General features: G+C 48.3%; 3 protein-coding genes across 3 annotated transcripts; 1 reads left to right on the top strand and 2 right to left on the bottom strand.

Annotated features, from left to right (window-relative positions):
• The first annotated feature begins 2,782 nt into the window (after window positions 1-2,782).
• Window positions 2,783-4,383, top strand: fbp1 (fructose 1,6-bisphosphate 1-phosphatase). Its single transcript, XM_032078565.1, has 2 exons — window positions 2,783-3,067; window positions 3,145-4,383. Exons 1-2 carry the CDS (start codon window positions 2,940-2,942, stop codon window positions 4,082-4,084), a joined length of 1,068 nt encoding a protein of 355 aa, XP_031941265.1. The 5' UTR covers window positions 2,783-2,939; the 3' UTR covers window positions 4,085-4,383.
• A 16-nt stretch (window positions 4,384-4,399) lies between these two features.
• On the bottom strand, window positions 4,400-7,772 carry BDV37DRAFT_119413 (H(+)-transporting V0 sector ATPase subunit a). The gene is made up of 4 exons (XM_032078562.1): window positions 7,365-7,772; window positions 7,212-7,290; window positions 5,672-7,140; window positions 4,400-5,615 (listed from the first exon to the last, which is right to left on the bottom strand). The coding sequence occupies exons 1-4, from the start codon at window positions 7,488-7,490 to the stop codon at window positions 4,716-4,718; spliced, it is 2,574 nt and encodes an 857-aa protein (XP_031941264.1). The 5' UTR covers window positions 7,491-7,772; the 3' UTR covers window positions 4,400-4,715.
• Window positions 7,606-14,621, bottom strand: BDV37DRAFT_120356 (proteasome activator BLM10). The gene is made up of 4 exons (XM_032078566.1): window positions 14,284-14,621; window positions 13,636-14,133; window positions 8,181-13,578; window positions 7,606-8,118 (listed from the first exon to the last, which is right to left on the bottom strand). Exons 2-4 carry the CDS (start codon window positions 14,070-14,072, stop codon window positions 8,056-8,058), a joined length of 5,898 nt encoding a protein of 1,965 aa, XP_031941263.1. The 5' UTR covers window positions 14,073-14,133; window positions 14,284-14,621; the 3' UTR covers window positions 7,606-8,055.
• Window positions 14,622-14,794: the final 173 nt, after the last annotated feature.

Here is a 14,794-nt window from a genome sequence, read left to right as displayed (position 1 = left end):
TATTGCTAAACTTCAGCTAGTGCATATTGTAAACCTTGTCGCGGACGTATGGATGTGCTTAACCAGCGAAAGGCACTATCTTATCACTTGGGTCCTTGGGTCAATCCAATGAACCAAGAAAGCTTGAATGGCGAAATCACCTTTTCTTGCTATACATTCAAGCCACTAAAGCCAAAGTCAGCGCTGGAACAAGCAATTGCTGAAATCTGGCAAATCAAGCTGATGGAGGGTATTTCAGATTAAATGCCCTGTCACAGGCGGTGGTCATCAATGTATTTGATTATGTTGACCGTCGTGATTAAAATAAAAGAAAATCATCATTGTACAGGTATCAAGGCAGGGTGACGCGAGGAAAAGCAGATTCAACTTACATTAATTGATCCATGCCCGGCCAACATTGGTTGGCCAAGGCGAGGTGTTCTTGTATGCGATCTATAAAATCTGCGCATACAATCAGCTTCGATTGCTTCAAGGCCGTGACAGACGAAGACAAATTGTTGACTAATCAGTCGTGACAGTTGTCGTCCTGGCCAGCAATGCTGACTTGGACATATGCTTGTCATTTGTTTTAATGTCGATTCATCATGATGTCGAAAACAACTGGAGTCAGGGCAAGGTGCCTACATACAAGTAACTGGCCTCCTGCGAGCCACGAGACCAGAGGTCTGGTAAGCTAGAGAAGGTCTTGACTGTCTGTTGATGGCACGAGAGTCAGCAACGTTCACGGGAACTCCATTAAAATTTATGCCAAAGGTGTATGTCAGAAATGCATGAATGGTAAAAAAAAGATGGTGTCAGCATCGATAACTCGAATAAGACTCGTCATCTAAGGAGATCATCATGTGAGGCTTGGGAGTTATGAGACAAGTTGATATTTACCTTTTAGCTAACAGTTTTGATATATTATACATAGCTTATGTGACACTATCCATGACCATTAGCCCCAGGCTCAAGTCTTGTTGGATCAAGATATTTGGGTAATTGTGTGATCTCAGTGGGCGAGGTTTTCTAGGCCTGCCGCAAAAAGGGCATATCCATCAAGACCGGTCGTCTGTCGAACGCCGTCGGAGCCCAGTGCCGTTTCATCTTCGAAAAGGTGCAAAGAGATAGAGTGGTCGAGAGTCTTACCATCTAGAATAAGGCACTTGGAACCAAGGCATTCAAGTGTGCATTACTGGCCACCTACTAAAACTCTTTTGACCGTCAGTACACAATCAAACAAGTGAGAATGAGAGATCAAACGAATTAAATAAGGTAGCAGATCAGAAATGTGCCATAAGATGTATCGCCAACGACCGGAAGGTCTCAGTCGGTAATTTCCAGCGTATATGTTGTTGTGAAGCATCATGCTAGACAGTGTGATAGAAAAAAGAAAAAGAAAGCCAGGACGTACCATTACTGCAAGTGAGGATCGGCTCCTCTGTTTGTCGCATGTCATAGAATTGTTAGTCCTGTGGGACACAAAGTCAGCAATGTGCTTTCATATTGAAATGCAAGTGAGCAGAAAGCTTTCTTTGCAAGCAGATCAGACTGACGTGCAAAAACCGAGTTTTCATGCCAAGTAGGTCAAAGACTCTAGTTTGTAAATGGTTGTAGGTTACATCATGATGGAAGATGTGGAAGAAGATCAAATAGAACAAGTCAGACAAAGTGGACTTACCAAAGAGAGTATCCTGCGATGCAAGTCGCTAGTGATTAGTCCACGCCCAGTGTGAGCATATGAAATCATTGAGCAATTATATTTGTTTGGTTATACCAAGTCTGATGGATGTTGCAGCCCAACCATTTCAGGTGAACAACCATCAGCCAGGATTGTTGTTGTTGCTGTTGTGTGGGAAGGTGAAGTTTCGAAAAGAAAAAGAACAAGCGTGTCGAACTTTTTCAAGCTGCGCTCCCACCGGAGCTAATTTTACCGAGGCCTAATCCGGTTAGACGGGAACGAGTCACGGGATGTGAGTAGGTAATGGCTTAGATAAGCGCCGCCCAGTCAGCTGACCAAAAAAAGGGTGCGATCGACGGAGGAAAGAAACCCGAACAAGAGGCAGCGGATTGCTTCACAGAACGGCCGAGACTCGAATAGTTCAAGAATAGTTTGACGTGGGCGATCAAAAATTGTCGCGTCTGCTGACCAGGAGATATCCACTTCCGGCTATGGGTTTAATTTGCGCGAGAACGACCACGCAGACCAGGGGCTATCTGTTTCATGCGGCATTTCTTTGGGCAATACTACTTTACTGTATGTAACATGGTTTCAATCCCATTGTGTTGCTGATAAGAGATCGGACCTGGCATCGGTACATCCATGGGAACGCGTTACCTTCCCACTTGCCGACCAGTATGGAAACCATTGATATCATATCCAGAAGCATGGATAGTCGATCTCGAACCCATTCGAGTTTTCCCTACGGACCGGTTCTTGTACTGCGGGGGGAATCGGAGGCGGACAAGAGTAAAAACAGGGAAAAGCCGGGAGAGAAGAGAGCGGCGGGGACTGCGGGGAGGAGATGATTGCGTCAATGGAACGATCCCGTATTGTCCATGATCTGGACTGACGTTCTCCTTACTCACTCTTGGTCTCCACCGGCAAAATATTATTGCTCCTATGACCCTGTGGACGGTGATCATTAAGATCCTTCAATGATTCTATTTATACGGTTTATACTATTTATACTTCCTCTGTCTGCTCTTCCAGACTCCCAGTTTGGTATACTCTATTGATCGACCTAATCTCTGACTTACGTACTTGAATCCTACTCCTCTCAACCCGGCCATTATCACCTCACGTCCATTGGTGCCCTAGTCTTCCTGCTTTCTCCGTTGAACCGAGGTTGCGCATTACTTTAAACTGGCCCATTGCACCCCAGAACCACTTGATCTCCCCTCCTGAACAATCTGCGCATATCCCCCTCGGTGCTAAAGAATCCCAAATCAACATCATCATGTCCGGACACGAGAACAACGGTGCGCCCCCCGTGGGACAGGAAAATATCAACACAGATATCGTCACCCTCACAAGATTCTTGACGGAAGAACAAACCAAGGTGCCAGAAGCCACTGGTGACTTCACGTACGGTCATACCCATAGCCCCTGTAGCATCAGCACTGAAGGAAAGAGAAACTAACCGTTCATACCCACCCCTCCAGACTCCTCTGCCACGCTCTTCAATTCTCCTTCAAGTCCATCGCCTACTACATCCGTCGTGCATCCTTAATCAACCTGACCGGACTGGCAGGTTCCTCAAACACCACAGGCGATGACCAGAAGAAGCTCGACGTAATCGGCAACGATGTCTTCATCTCCGCCATGCGTGGCTCAGGTAAATGTCGTATCCTCGTCTCGGAAGAAGAAGAAGAAGCCATCGTCTTCGACGAGCACCCCTACGCCCGCTATGCAGTCGTCTGCGACCCCATTGACGGATCCTCCAACCTGGACGCTGGCGTCTCGGTAGGAACTATCTTCGGCGTCTTCAAGCTGCCCGACTCCGTTCTGGGACCCGAGAACAAGGTCTCCCCCAAGGACCTTCTCCTCCCCGGTACCGAGTTGGTCGCCTCCGGCTTCACCATGTACGGTGCCTCCGCCCAGCTCGTCATCACCATGCGCAACGGTAGCGTCAACGGCTTCACCCTGGAGAACTCTCTGGGCGAATTCATCCTCACCCACCCCAACATGACCCTCCCCACCAAGCGCGCCATCTACTCCGTCAACGAGGGTAACAGCAGCTACTGGGACGAGTGGACTAACGCTTACTTCCACTCACTGAAGTTTCCCCCCGAGGGAGAGAAGCCTTACAGTGCTCGTTACATTGGTAGTATGGTGGCTGATGCTTACCGGACACTGCTCTACGGTGGTGTCTTCGCTTATCCGGCCGACAAAAAGGCCCCCAAGGGTAAGCTGCGTATTCTGTACGAGTGCGCGCCCATGGCTATGGTGTTTGAGAACGCTGGTGGTCTCGCTGTGAACTCTCGCATGGAGCGCCTTCTAGGCGTCGTCCCTGAGCATATCCACGACAAGAGTGGTGTGTTCCTCGGCTCGAGGGACGAAGTGCAGAAGATCATCGACACTTATAACAAGTACAAGAAATGATTTGAATTTTTTGGCCCGTATGTGGCCGGCTTATACTCGTGGGAGGTCTGGTGATTTCACCACGGGATGGTATTAATGAGGATGGTCATGGGTATTTAATGTATGAAAAGCGTCCAAAGTTAGATAAATACTGAAATAAACATTTGAAAATCTATATAAACATCGCTTCTCTACTCGGGTTGATTTCCCTGATCTAATCACCTCGTGTTCTATTTGCGAACGCTGGGTACTTCTAAGTAGGGCGGATAAATATATCTAACCCAAATTCCATGTTGTCACAATGGGGTTCAATGTCCCTGGCTCTAAATCATTCCCAGTTGATTGGCACTGTGCTTGTTGGATATACGTTATCTATGTTTTAGTACAAGAAAACCGACCGCCAATGTTTAATCAAGCGAGAATATACTGACACAACTTACACCAAAGTCCAACATTGCAGGCAAACTCAAATTGAGTAGAATTGTTACAGTCTTCAAGTATATGAATGCACTGATGGTTTAGAAGCAAATAAACACAGGCGAGGTTATATATGGACAAGTTAATTGATGTCTAGAGTTTAATTGATCCCCACAGGGAACTACAGTACATATAATCCAAAATGAAAGGAAAAGAAAGAATGAGGACGCTCAAATCAATCAACGGGATCCTCCTCGAGGAGCGCCTTAAAACTGAACGGAGCAAATGGTATACCCTCGCCCATGAAATGCTTGCTCATAGCCTCGACCCAGTGCAGACGAAGCGAATGGAGCATGGCGCTAGTTCCCTCCATGACACAGAGAATGGCGATTGTCAGAGTGAACCACAAATAGAAGGAAACGACAATCATTATCACACGAAGGGTGGGGGACTCCTGCTCGAAGGCACCACCAAGAGTCATAGTCCACAAAACGATCGAAAGCTGCTGATGGGCCAGAGAAAGAGCCCACAGACGCAGGTAAGACGCAGTGTGAGAAATACAGTTCAGACAGAATTCAATGGTATGAATGACCTGATGGATCATAATCTCAGAGAAGTCGAATTCTTCGTGCTCCTCCTCTCCAAGGTCTTGGGCAATCATAGCTACCCCCTCACCCTCGCTGGCCATGCTGTCACGGCCCCCATTAAGTCCGCCATCCATATCACCATCATCTTCAAGCGCGCTAACTCTTGACTGTTCTCCAAGACCTCTGTATCCTTGAGCACGAGCACGGTTATGCTCCCAGCGGAGGTAGAGCGGCTTGAAGAGGAGCATAACGGGTACTTGTGCGACGGCAAGAAGCAATAGGATAACCTGAACAGAGCCTTGGCCTGGGTAGAGTTCCTCATTAATGTTACCAGGAGAGAGGAACATGAAAATGAGCATGTTCAGCAAACCTGGGGGTGATTGACCCCTGGCTGGCCAGTCAACCGACCACTTATAGATGACAGTAAGGACAAGGTACCCAAAGATAGATTGGAAGAAAATCATTCCTGGGAGGAAGTTGCCGATGATATCAACCTTAGACTTGAAGTGGCGAGCGTTGACATACTGCAGGCAAAGAGCATAGGTCATCTGTAAATTGTTTAGTTTCTGCAGTGAACAACAACCCATTGAATGGAAGAACTTACATGAGACCAGCCGAGCAGGATACTCATTTTCATCTTCAAACTGTTTGTAAACAGGAGAGAGTTTTCAGCCTCATGCCAATTCCAGTCAAGTCCAAAGGGAAACCGATAGTCGCCCTTCAGGGAAGCCTCGACTGCCTGGCCTGGATGGATGATCTCAGGCCACTTCCATTGACTCGAGAAAACCGTGAACGACTTGGAGAAGATATCATTGTAAATAAGACCAGTGTACATGGAGAAAAGACCCATCATCAGCATAATATAACGGCCATAGAATGCCATATATGTCAGTTCATCTAACTTGGTCTTCTGAAGCTTTCTCTCCCAGAAAATCATTGCAGCAGCACACATAGTCATGAGAGCACCGTGACCGAAATCGCCAAACATGACGGCAAACAGGAATGGGAAGGTGACGATCGTGTACAATCCAGGGTTGGCTTCCGAGTACTTCGGGATACCATACGCATTGACAATGGTCTGGAAGGCCTCCGTGAACTTGTTCGTCCGCATATAGGTAGGGGGTGTCTTGTTAGTCCGGATCTGATTAACAATAGTAGGCACACTTAAACCAGCACGGTCGTTCACATCCTGCAACGTCGACTTGATCAACGGCAGCGAGTTTGTTGGACACCAGGCCTCCGCAATTAGTGTTTTTCTCGCTTGATCGTAGGAGAATCTGTTGAGTGTATCATAGACAGCCTTTTCCTTCCTGACGATGATCATCCAGGCCGCAAGCGAGCGGGCAATCTGTGTAAGTTCCGCATCGAGCGTATTCTTAGTGTTGCGCAAGACATTATCCACATCACCCAGGCGTGTATTTACTTCATGAATCTGATCGCGTCTCAGCTCACTGTTCTCGTCAACACCGTACAGTGAAGCACCAAGAGATTCAGATATTTTCCTGATTTTCGCGATGATGTTTTTTCCGTGGGCGAAAATAACAAACACATTCTTGTGAGACTCTTCGTTGGTCGTCGGGTCAATGATAGCCTCGGGAATCTCCGACTGATTCATGTACAAGTTACCACGCAGAGTTCGCCAAAGAATACGTTCAAAGGCACCAATACGGTCACGTGGAATGACGCCCGCGACAAACCCGATGTTCATCTCGAGGAAGGATTGTTGACCCTGGGCCTCGCCGTTCTGACCCCGGTGGGATTGCTGTTCGACATCACGAAGGAGAGGAGCTTCATCGTTGTCAAATGATTGCCGTATTTCTTCCGTATGAGTGTGGGCGCGATCGAAGAATCCACCGGCTTCCCTCAAAACCCAGCGCCATTCCGTGAGCTCCACCTCACGCTTCTTGAGTGTCTCATAGCTATCGTTGAGTGAGGCAATCCTCTGTTCCAAGCTCTCGCTCCGTTCGGCAAGCTCATCAATCTCTGAAGCCAAGGGCGCAGCTAATGTATCGGTGAATTCGGATGAAGACCGCATTGGGATCCCTGCCTTGTCCATCTGAGAATGGAAATATCCTGTAGAGGACAACATAACGTTAGTTGCTTTTCGGCCTTAAGAACACATTATTCCATATGGGTAGCCATACGCAGCTGCCGTTCCACATTATCCAGGCGACGGATCTCTTTGGTGAAGGTACGTTGAAAAGCATTAGTGTCGGGGTTAAGCTATTTGCAAGCCAATCAAGGTTAGCCCAGGTTACTGTCGCGCTGCTTGCTCCGGTTTTCGATTATCGACTCACATCTCTAAACTGAACCTGACCGAGTTCTCCCAAGGCACTGACAACTTCTCGTCCGATTTCATTGGCGATATAGAGCTGGGTCAAGCTCATATCCGACGAACGGAAGAAGGTATCCTTCGGAGCCATGGTGAAGAGGCTGCCTGTAGCAGGTTCCTTTCACCACAGGTATAAAGATTGCACAACAGTACCACAGTTGTGTACGCACGAAAATGGTAAAATAATAATAAAGATGCTAGAGATGGGCGTCGAGGCAGTTGGGGAGAAGCGCCTGAACCACTGGGACCCCTTGGCAAGGTGACGGCGACCTTGATTGCGGAAGAGCCGCGTGGCTGTTGTGGCACGTGATTAAGGAGGACGATGCTTATCTAATCACCTGTCTACCCCAAATCTATGGATGAACAATTGGCTACTAAGTAGCGATAGATGCCATAAAATGCTTTTGAAGTGAATATCGCTGTGTAATGTGGTATATGGGCCTTCAATTCAAGAATACCACCCAAAACTTTCACATCAAACAACAACCTAAGAAGAATTATCCCTCCACCAAATCCACCATTATTCATACCGAATGCTCTAATAATTCCCAATTCTCATACTGCCACATACCGAACGACCAATACGTTGTAGCTTGCCAAAAGTGGTGTATGAATTGTACGAGTCATGGATACATGCCTGTATTGCCCCTCTTAATCTAAGCGAAGTAACTCTTCCAAAGCACACCAGAGAGGTCTTCGAGCTGGTCTGGAGTGAACGCCTACACAAAAATGTTAGCTTATAAACGATCAGTTTCTCTCTCAACGATGGAGGGTTGTCCACCTTTGCATCAATATGCCAAGTATCTTGTCTTGTCTTTTTGAACTCGCTGATTATAGATTTGACACTCGAACCCACGACGCCAGGGTCGTTTGCAGCCCGAACGCTCAATGTAGCCAGGGCTTCAGGCATCCACGTGGGCGGCGGACTATTGTACGGGAATGCTTGGATTAGCGCACCGAGACCTAAAACTGCACCGTGTCTCGTGATTATGAGTCGAGCATGCTCAGGTGTTGGAGTGCCAGCCCCAGATGAAACTGGGGTTGACAAGCCGGACCGAAGGATTTTGGGGCGTTTTGGGAGAGGGTTGTCGATCAATATTTTCGAAAATCGCTGTTTGAACCGGCTAACCATCTCTTCGCGCAAAAATACGGGTGAGCAGCGAATCATGCCAGACAAGGTAGCTGATGCTCCAGCCCTCACTTCGTGCTGAGGGTCTTCTAACATGTTTGCCACGCACTCAAAAAGCTTGTCTCTATCAGCGACGGAAAGCAGGAATAGACGGCGGAAGTAAATGATCTGAATGTTGATCATAACTCGTAGACGCTGGTGCCATGAGGGTGACGTCTGTCCTATGTGAATGAGGGACTGGATGAACCCAGAGTTCTGCTCAGCGGGGTATGGGATGTTGGGTAGATGTCGGAAGACATGATAGGCCAATGATTGGAGCTCTGGATCTTCCTTTACATCCATCATGTGTAGCAGTTGTCCCGTGAACACGTCTGGGAAGAAGGGAACCAACTGCGTGCACTCATACGACGAAAGAGTGGAGTCCAACCAGAGAAGTACTGTTTTGCATCCTGAAGTATAAGATGAAGGCGTCTGCTGACCTGGGGTCCTCTCGTGCCGCCACTTCTCAATGTCACTGAAGATATCATGTATCATCTTGGTGAATTCTTCGGTAGGCTGATATGGGTATGTGCCCACTGATGACGCAGCCTCCTGCGCCGCAAGGAGGGTCTTAACGTCGGCGTATGATTCATGATACCGTGTGCGATAAATGGTTGCAATCGTTTGGCCCATCGCCTCGCGGACGCCCTTGTATGGGTGATCAAGGTGTGCCAGAAAATCTCTAACGATGGGCTTTTCAAGTTGGAAATGCCACCCTGCATCTATGATGGCTTGATGCAGCAGATTGATCTTGGAGCTTTCCTTGAAAGCAGCATTTGTCGACATATCTAGTCGAAAGCTCGCAAGCCAATCGACCAGGGGCCATGCTCTTCGTGGGTCACGACATTGAAGGATCATATGAAGGAAAGTCGTCCAGTAGCCGGAGTTTTCCGGAGTTAGTCCATCAGTAAAGATCTTACGCACAATCGGGAAAGCGTATTCCCAAACCAGTGTCCGTTTCTCCACACTTGTATCAGCAACAGAGCTTATAAGGGCACCGAGGATCTCCGCAGTAGCTCTGTGTTGATGTTTATCGCTACCGTCCTCAAAAACAGCCTCGATTTCTTCTTGAATATCCTTGAATTTTGCAGCGGTCAGCCCATCCCGGAGCATTAACTCGAAGGCGTACAAAAGCATCATTGCACAGGGCATGCGGAACTTGTCAGCAGTAGGGTCCCGTGGCTCTTGCTTCAAGTACATGAAAAACTTGTTGAACCAAGCTCGATCGAACAATTTCCCCATGTGAGCCCGCACTTTCCACTCAGTTTCGTCATACTCGATGTCACGCTCAACGTTGGACTTGTACGCAGGCATGCTTTCGGCCCACACAAGCCATCCCGGGAAGTCATGGTCAACATAGTACTCGGCCTCAGGTTTGGCAAAGCTCGATAGATACTCCTTCGTCCAGCCCTTGTTGTGCCGCTTGGTAGCCACATTAATCTTAGAATGGAAGTGTTGATGGCCCAGGATGTAATTCTTGTAGTCATGGTTGCAAATAGCCCTAACATCTACCATGGTGAACAAGGCGATGAGAGCTTGGGAATACATGCCGCGCAACCCCGGATGGTCATCGATAGACCCTTGAGTTACAAGGTCTATTAGATTCTCACTTGCAACGTAATCAAATCTAAGACCCATGGTGATCACGATGGTGGCTGCTCGGCTGGCGACTTTCCAATGCGATACTCTGGCCAAATTCACCAGTTCTTCAGCCAGATCAGCCTTCTTCTTTTCAATGATGGCTCGCTTGCTGTTGATATTCTTGCGCTTATGCTGGATCTCACCCTGAACATCCTTCTTCGGAGCGATCGCTTCAACGATGTTCCGATCAAGAATGGCCATCCTTTCCATAGCGCGGCCATAATCCATGATCTGATACACCGCGCCCGAGCAAATTCTTTGTACGGAAGGCTTGTCGACGGCACTTGCGTCGATGAAAGTTCTTACCAAAGTTGGGGCGTACTTCCAATGGCGGCCTACGGTCTTCGCGACGCTGCTCAGGAGTAAAGAAAACAATGCACCTTTGATCCGGGCGTGGTCGTTTTCTTTGATGCCTTTCTGTAGAGCCTTGATTAGGGGCGGGATAACAAGAAGGCGAGCCCCCCACACAGCCTTAAGAGCAGACTCTCCTGCACTTTGAGCATTGCGCCGAGTCTCGGTATAGAGGGAGACGCAGGATTCTGCGATATCCAGGAGCAGGATCTCGTCTAGTTGAGACCGCCGCCGGGGTGCTGCATTGTGCCTCAGGCGCTGTAAATGGTAGACATTGGCTCTGCGAACCAACAACGGACGAGGGTAGTCTTTGCGGACACCACTCATTTTGTAGGGATGAATGTCTGCGGCGAGGAGACGCGTGACCCTGTCAAGGACATGAGCAGATCTTTCAATGCCAACGTCCACAAACCATGACCGATAAGCTGAGTACAGAGCGCTGAAGCAAGGCACATCATCCTCTTGCTTGTCCGACAAGAATCTATGCACCTCATGAAGAACCCAGCCTGCTCTCTCCCGGATGTCATGGATAGTAGTGTACATCGGATCGGTCTCATTTAGTGAATAGCCGGTAGGGTACGAAAATGATTCTCTAACTGTAGCTTCGTCCGAGCTGTCAAGTAATGAATCGGAGTCTTCATCCTGGGAGCCATGTTCACCATCGGCCATATCGATATCGGCCATTGATTTGGACGACCCGTTTACTCCATTCGTTTTCGTCTGCGACGCGGCCTTTGGATCAAATAACACAGAGATACCAGAAATGATAAGTCGTAGTAGAACCAAGTTCCTTGTAACCTCATCCGACCACGCTTTACCACTTCCATCTCGTTTGACACTGGATGTCTCAGTGGTGAGATCGGTCAATTGTTTGAGGGCGGACTCAGCCTGGCTCTTAAATAGCTCGACGGCAAATTCAAGTTCTTCACGTTTTGGCACATGCCATTTTACGGTCAAATTATTGGGATCTGGCTGATAGCTCCAAAGCTCAGGTTGTACACCCTGAGCAGCGACATCGGGCTCATACAGGGAGTAGTCCGCAGTATAAGTGCCCGTGAGGTTTAAGAGAAGGTGATGCACAAAGTTTGAGATATGAACAGTCGGTATACCCCTACATTTCTGTTGCATATACACCGCAATGTCGAAGAGCTCCTTCCTGTGAGCTAGCACAGCATCGCCGACATGAACAACGCACATGCTCAGCATACTGACATTCCAAACCAAGCCACGGTCTCGGGGGAGGACATCCGTTCCAGTGGTCCTAGTGGAGCCTGCGCCATTGTCGTCGATCTCCGTACGGATGGCCTGTATCAGCACTGGAATAAACCGCTTCAGAGCTTTTTCTGGGTTGACCTTGCAAACCGAGTTACAGATAAAGGCCATCGCATCCCGCGCTTGATGAATAACGTGATTGGACACGAAGTCTACAACCTTCGACAAGGCAATATCGTAATACTCGGGGGAGAGGGACGACAGAAGCGGCATGAATGTGGCAGGTAGGGTATTCACAATGTTCTCTTCGGGAGAGCCGTTGCGTACCCTGCTCACGTCTGGTAGATTCTCCAGGAGAGTAAAGACTCGCCCAAGAAACGATATGATGAAGTCACCGAAGCCACAGGTTGAAGAACGGAGGATCATTTCCTCGGTTTCATCATCCAGATCCCGATCATAATTGAGTTGTACCTCAACGCCCTCTTCTTCCATACGCTCCATTTCACCCGAGATCCATTGCATCGCCAGCATGTTACAGTTTACGTCTTCCCTCCCTTGCGTTAGGTCAGCCAAGGGTATGTTATAACAAGCAGACTGGATGAATGACAACGCATGCAGAGATTTCTCAAGATCATTGGCATCGACACCGGGCAGCGCAAGTCCCAGTAGAGTTGTCATGTGACAGCGATATCCCTTCGTCCTTGAGATAATTCGTGAAAGGACTTGAAGGGCGCGGAGCGATGACGTCGTGCGGTGAACTTCTACTAAGCCTTGAAGAGATGGATATATACGTTGCAAAGCGCCGGGAAGGATAAGATGTGGCTCCAGGAAGGCCAAACTTTGTAGCGTAGACAATGAGAAGCTCATTGCTGTACCGCTTTTAGCATAGATACCCATGAATATGACATCACGGAGACAGAGTACAAAGCGACGCTTCAGGGGCTCTGTCAATCTTCGTTCTGCCGGCACTTCCATCTCCCCGCTTTGCTCTCGATTCCATCGCATAATGAAGAAGTCGGCGAGGTAGTAGACGAGCTGTGACAAGGTTTTCGTCCAACTGCCAGAGTTAGATGGATGGAAGAAAGTTTCGACTGCCTGTACAAGGCCCTCTAATTGCGTCAAAATAGACTCTTCGGCGTCGAGGCATGCGGGAGAGAGGGACATCACGACCCATCGAGCAATGTGATGTGCCACTGGATGCTTCCTGGTATCTCGGTCAAGCATAATGCCTAGCCCAGACGAGATATCCACCAGCGCACTGTAAGGAGAGGTGGATTGTCCCACAGGAATCTCCAACAATCTCAGGATCGCCGTGAAGATGAGGGACGACTGTTCCTTTGTGAAAAGACCAAATTCGGAGAATGGTATCTGCTGGGCAGGCAATGAATCACGAGCTAGCCTCGAAAGATAGTCAAGGAAGGTGGTATCAAATGTTTTTGACCGATTGACTAAGGCCCAAAGATGAAAGTACGTCGGCAAGTAATGATGTGGCAGTAGGTCTTCCCTGGTCTCGGGTGGGGGTGACGTTGGGAGTAGTAGGTTTATCAACCCGACTACGACAAACGCACCCTCCGAAAAGGACGTGGTATAATGAGGAAGAAACTCTTCCAGCATAGCTGGCAGCTCACACGGGTCAATGTACAGCTGGACGAATGCACAGAGCTTCGTCAGTGTCTTGACATTTCTCTTCAGGTTCGTAGAATGCACCAAGCCCGACTCTGTAGGTAACACAAAAGCTTTTAATTCCCTGTAAAGAGGCTTCCAATCCAGAGTCAGGTCCTTAACGGGCCTCAGATAATGCTTGCGCCTGTGCCGATGTCAGTACCATGATGGGCAACAGTAGTCATTTGCAAGTTTGGCTTACTTGGTGAGGAACATAAACATGCTAGCAAATCGCTCTGAAACATTTGGATCGATGCCCGGGGCAAGAGAAAGCTCATAGTATAGCCTCACAAGGTTGATCCGGTCCGTACGGGACGGATCAAACTTGAGCGACAGCCATCCTCTAAGCTCCCGAGTCCAGTGCACGGCACCAGGACTGAAATCACCCGCCTCTACAGCAACATAGAGTTGGGTTAGTATCTCCCGCAGACTCCGTTCCCTCTCGGTTTCATTTTCGAGTGGATATGGTAGATATTTGAAATAAGGATAGGTGCGAGGGCGGACTCGTGCCTTGGGTTCGCCATTCCCGTTCATCCCTACAGGCTCAACCCCCGGCGAGGTGGCTCGCGATACTTCGTGCGCATTATGAAAATTTTCTGATGTTAAAATGGCCTTCGCGGTTGATTGATCCATCGTCATACAATAGGATCGATGATCACTGCGGTGCAGATGTTGGGGATGAGGGAGGTTCGGAAGAGCTCTAGAAGACTCAATGTTAGTAACTACTTTCGTTCGAGGACATCAATAACATCAGCGCGTAGATGGGCCTTTAGCGGTATGGACTTACATTGGACATGAAGATTGTAGCCCAATGTCCAGCTGTGAAGATCGATGACAAAGAGTGACTTACTGCCAATTATGTTCGCATGGGCAATTGGACGGATGGGTCTTGGCTAGTAGGACGACCGGGTACAACAGTAGAAGCTTTGGGACGTTTCAGAAGCTAGTACGAATGATGGGGAAAGTCCTCCGACAAAGAAAGATGTTGTAGAGGGAGTTGAAAGGAGGAGTATGTGCTGTTCGTGTCGCAATAAAATACAGCCTGGGCAGTTTAGAGGATCATTCAGTTTTAAGCCCAAGTGTAGCAGTCGGAAGAAGGTAGAAAGAGGTATTATCGCTCAGTGAGTTAAGTTTCTGATGACATAATTCCACGTAACTGCACCGCAGCCTAACCCTTGGCACTAAGCTCTTTCCGTCTTGTCTACCCAAAACGGGAAGTCTTCCATGAGAACAACATTTCTATACAATGCTTGTATCTTTTGTTCTATTTCACTTGAGCATGAAATCTTCACATATAAGCAATGGGGGTGGAGTTGAATATTATATATTAAGCTCTGACTATTAACTCATCTTTTAGTGAC

Source organism: Aspergillus pseudonomiae (genome assembly GCF_009193645.1).
Source record: "Aspergillus pseudonomiae strain CBS 119388 unplaced genomic scaffold BDV37scaffold_34, whole genome shotgun sequence".
NCBI classification, from domain to species: Eukaryota; Fungi; Ascomycota; class Eurotiomycetes; order Eurotiales; family Aspergillaceae; genus Aspergillus; species Aspergillus pseudonomiae.
Note: the sequence above shows the minus strand (reverse complement) of the source record. Positions and strands in the feature narration are given on the sequence as shown.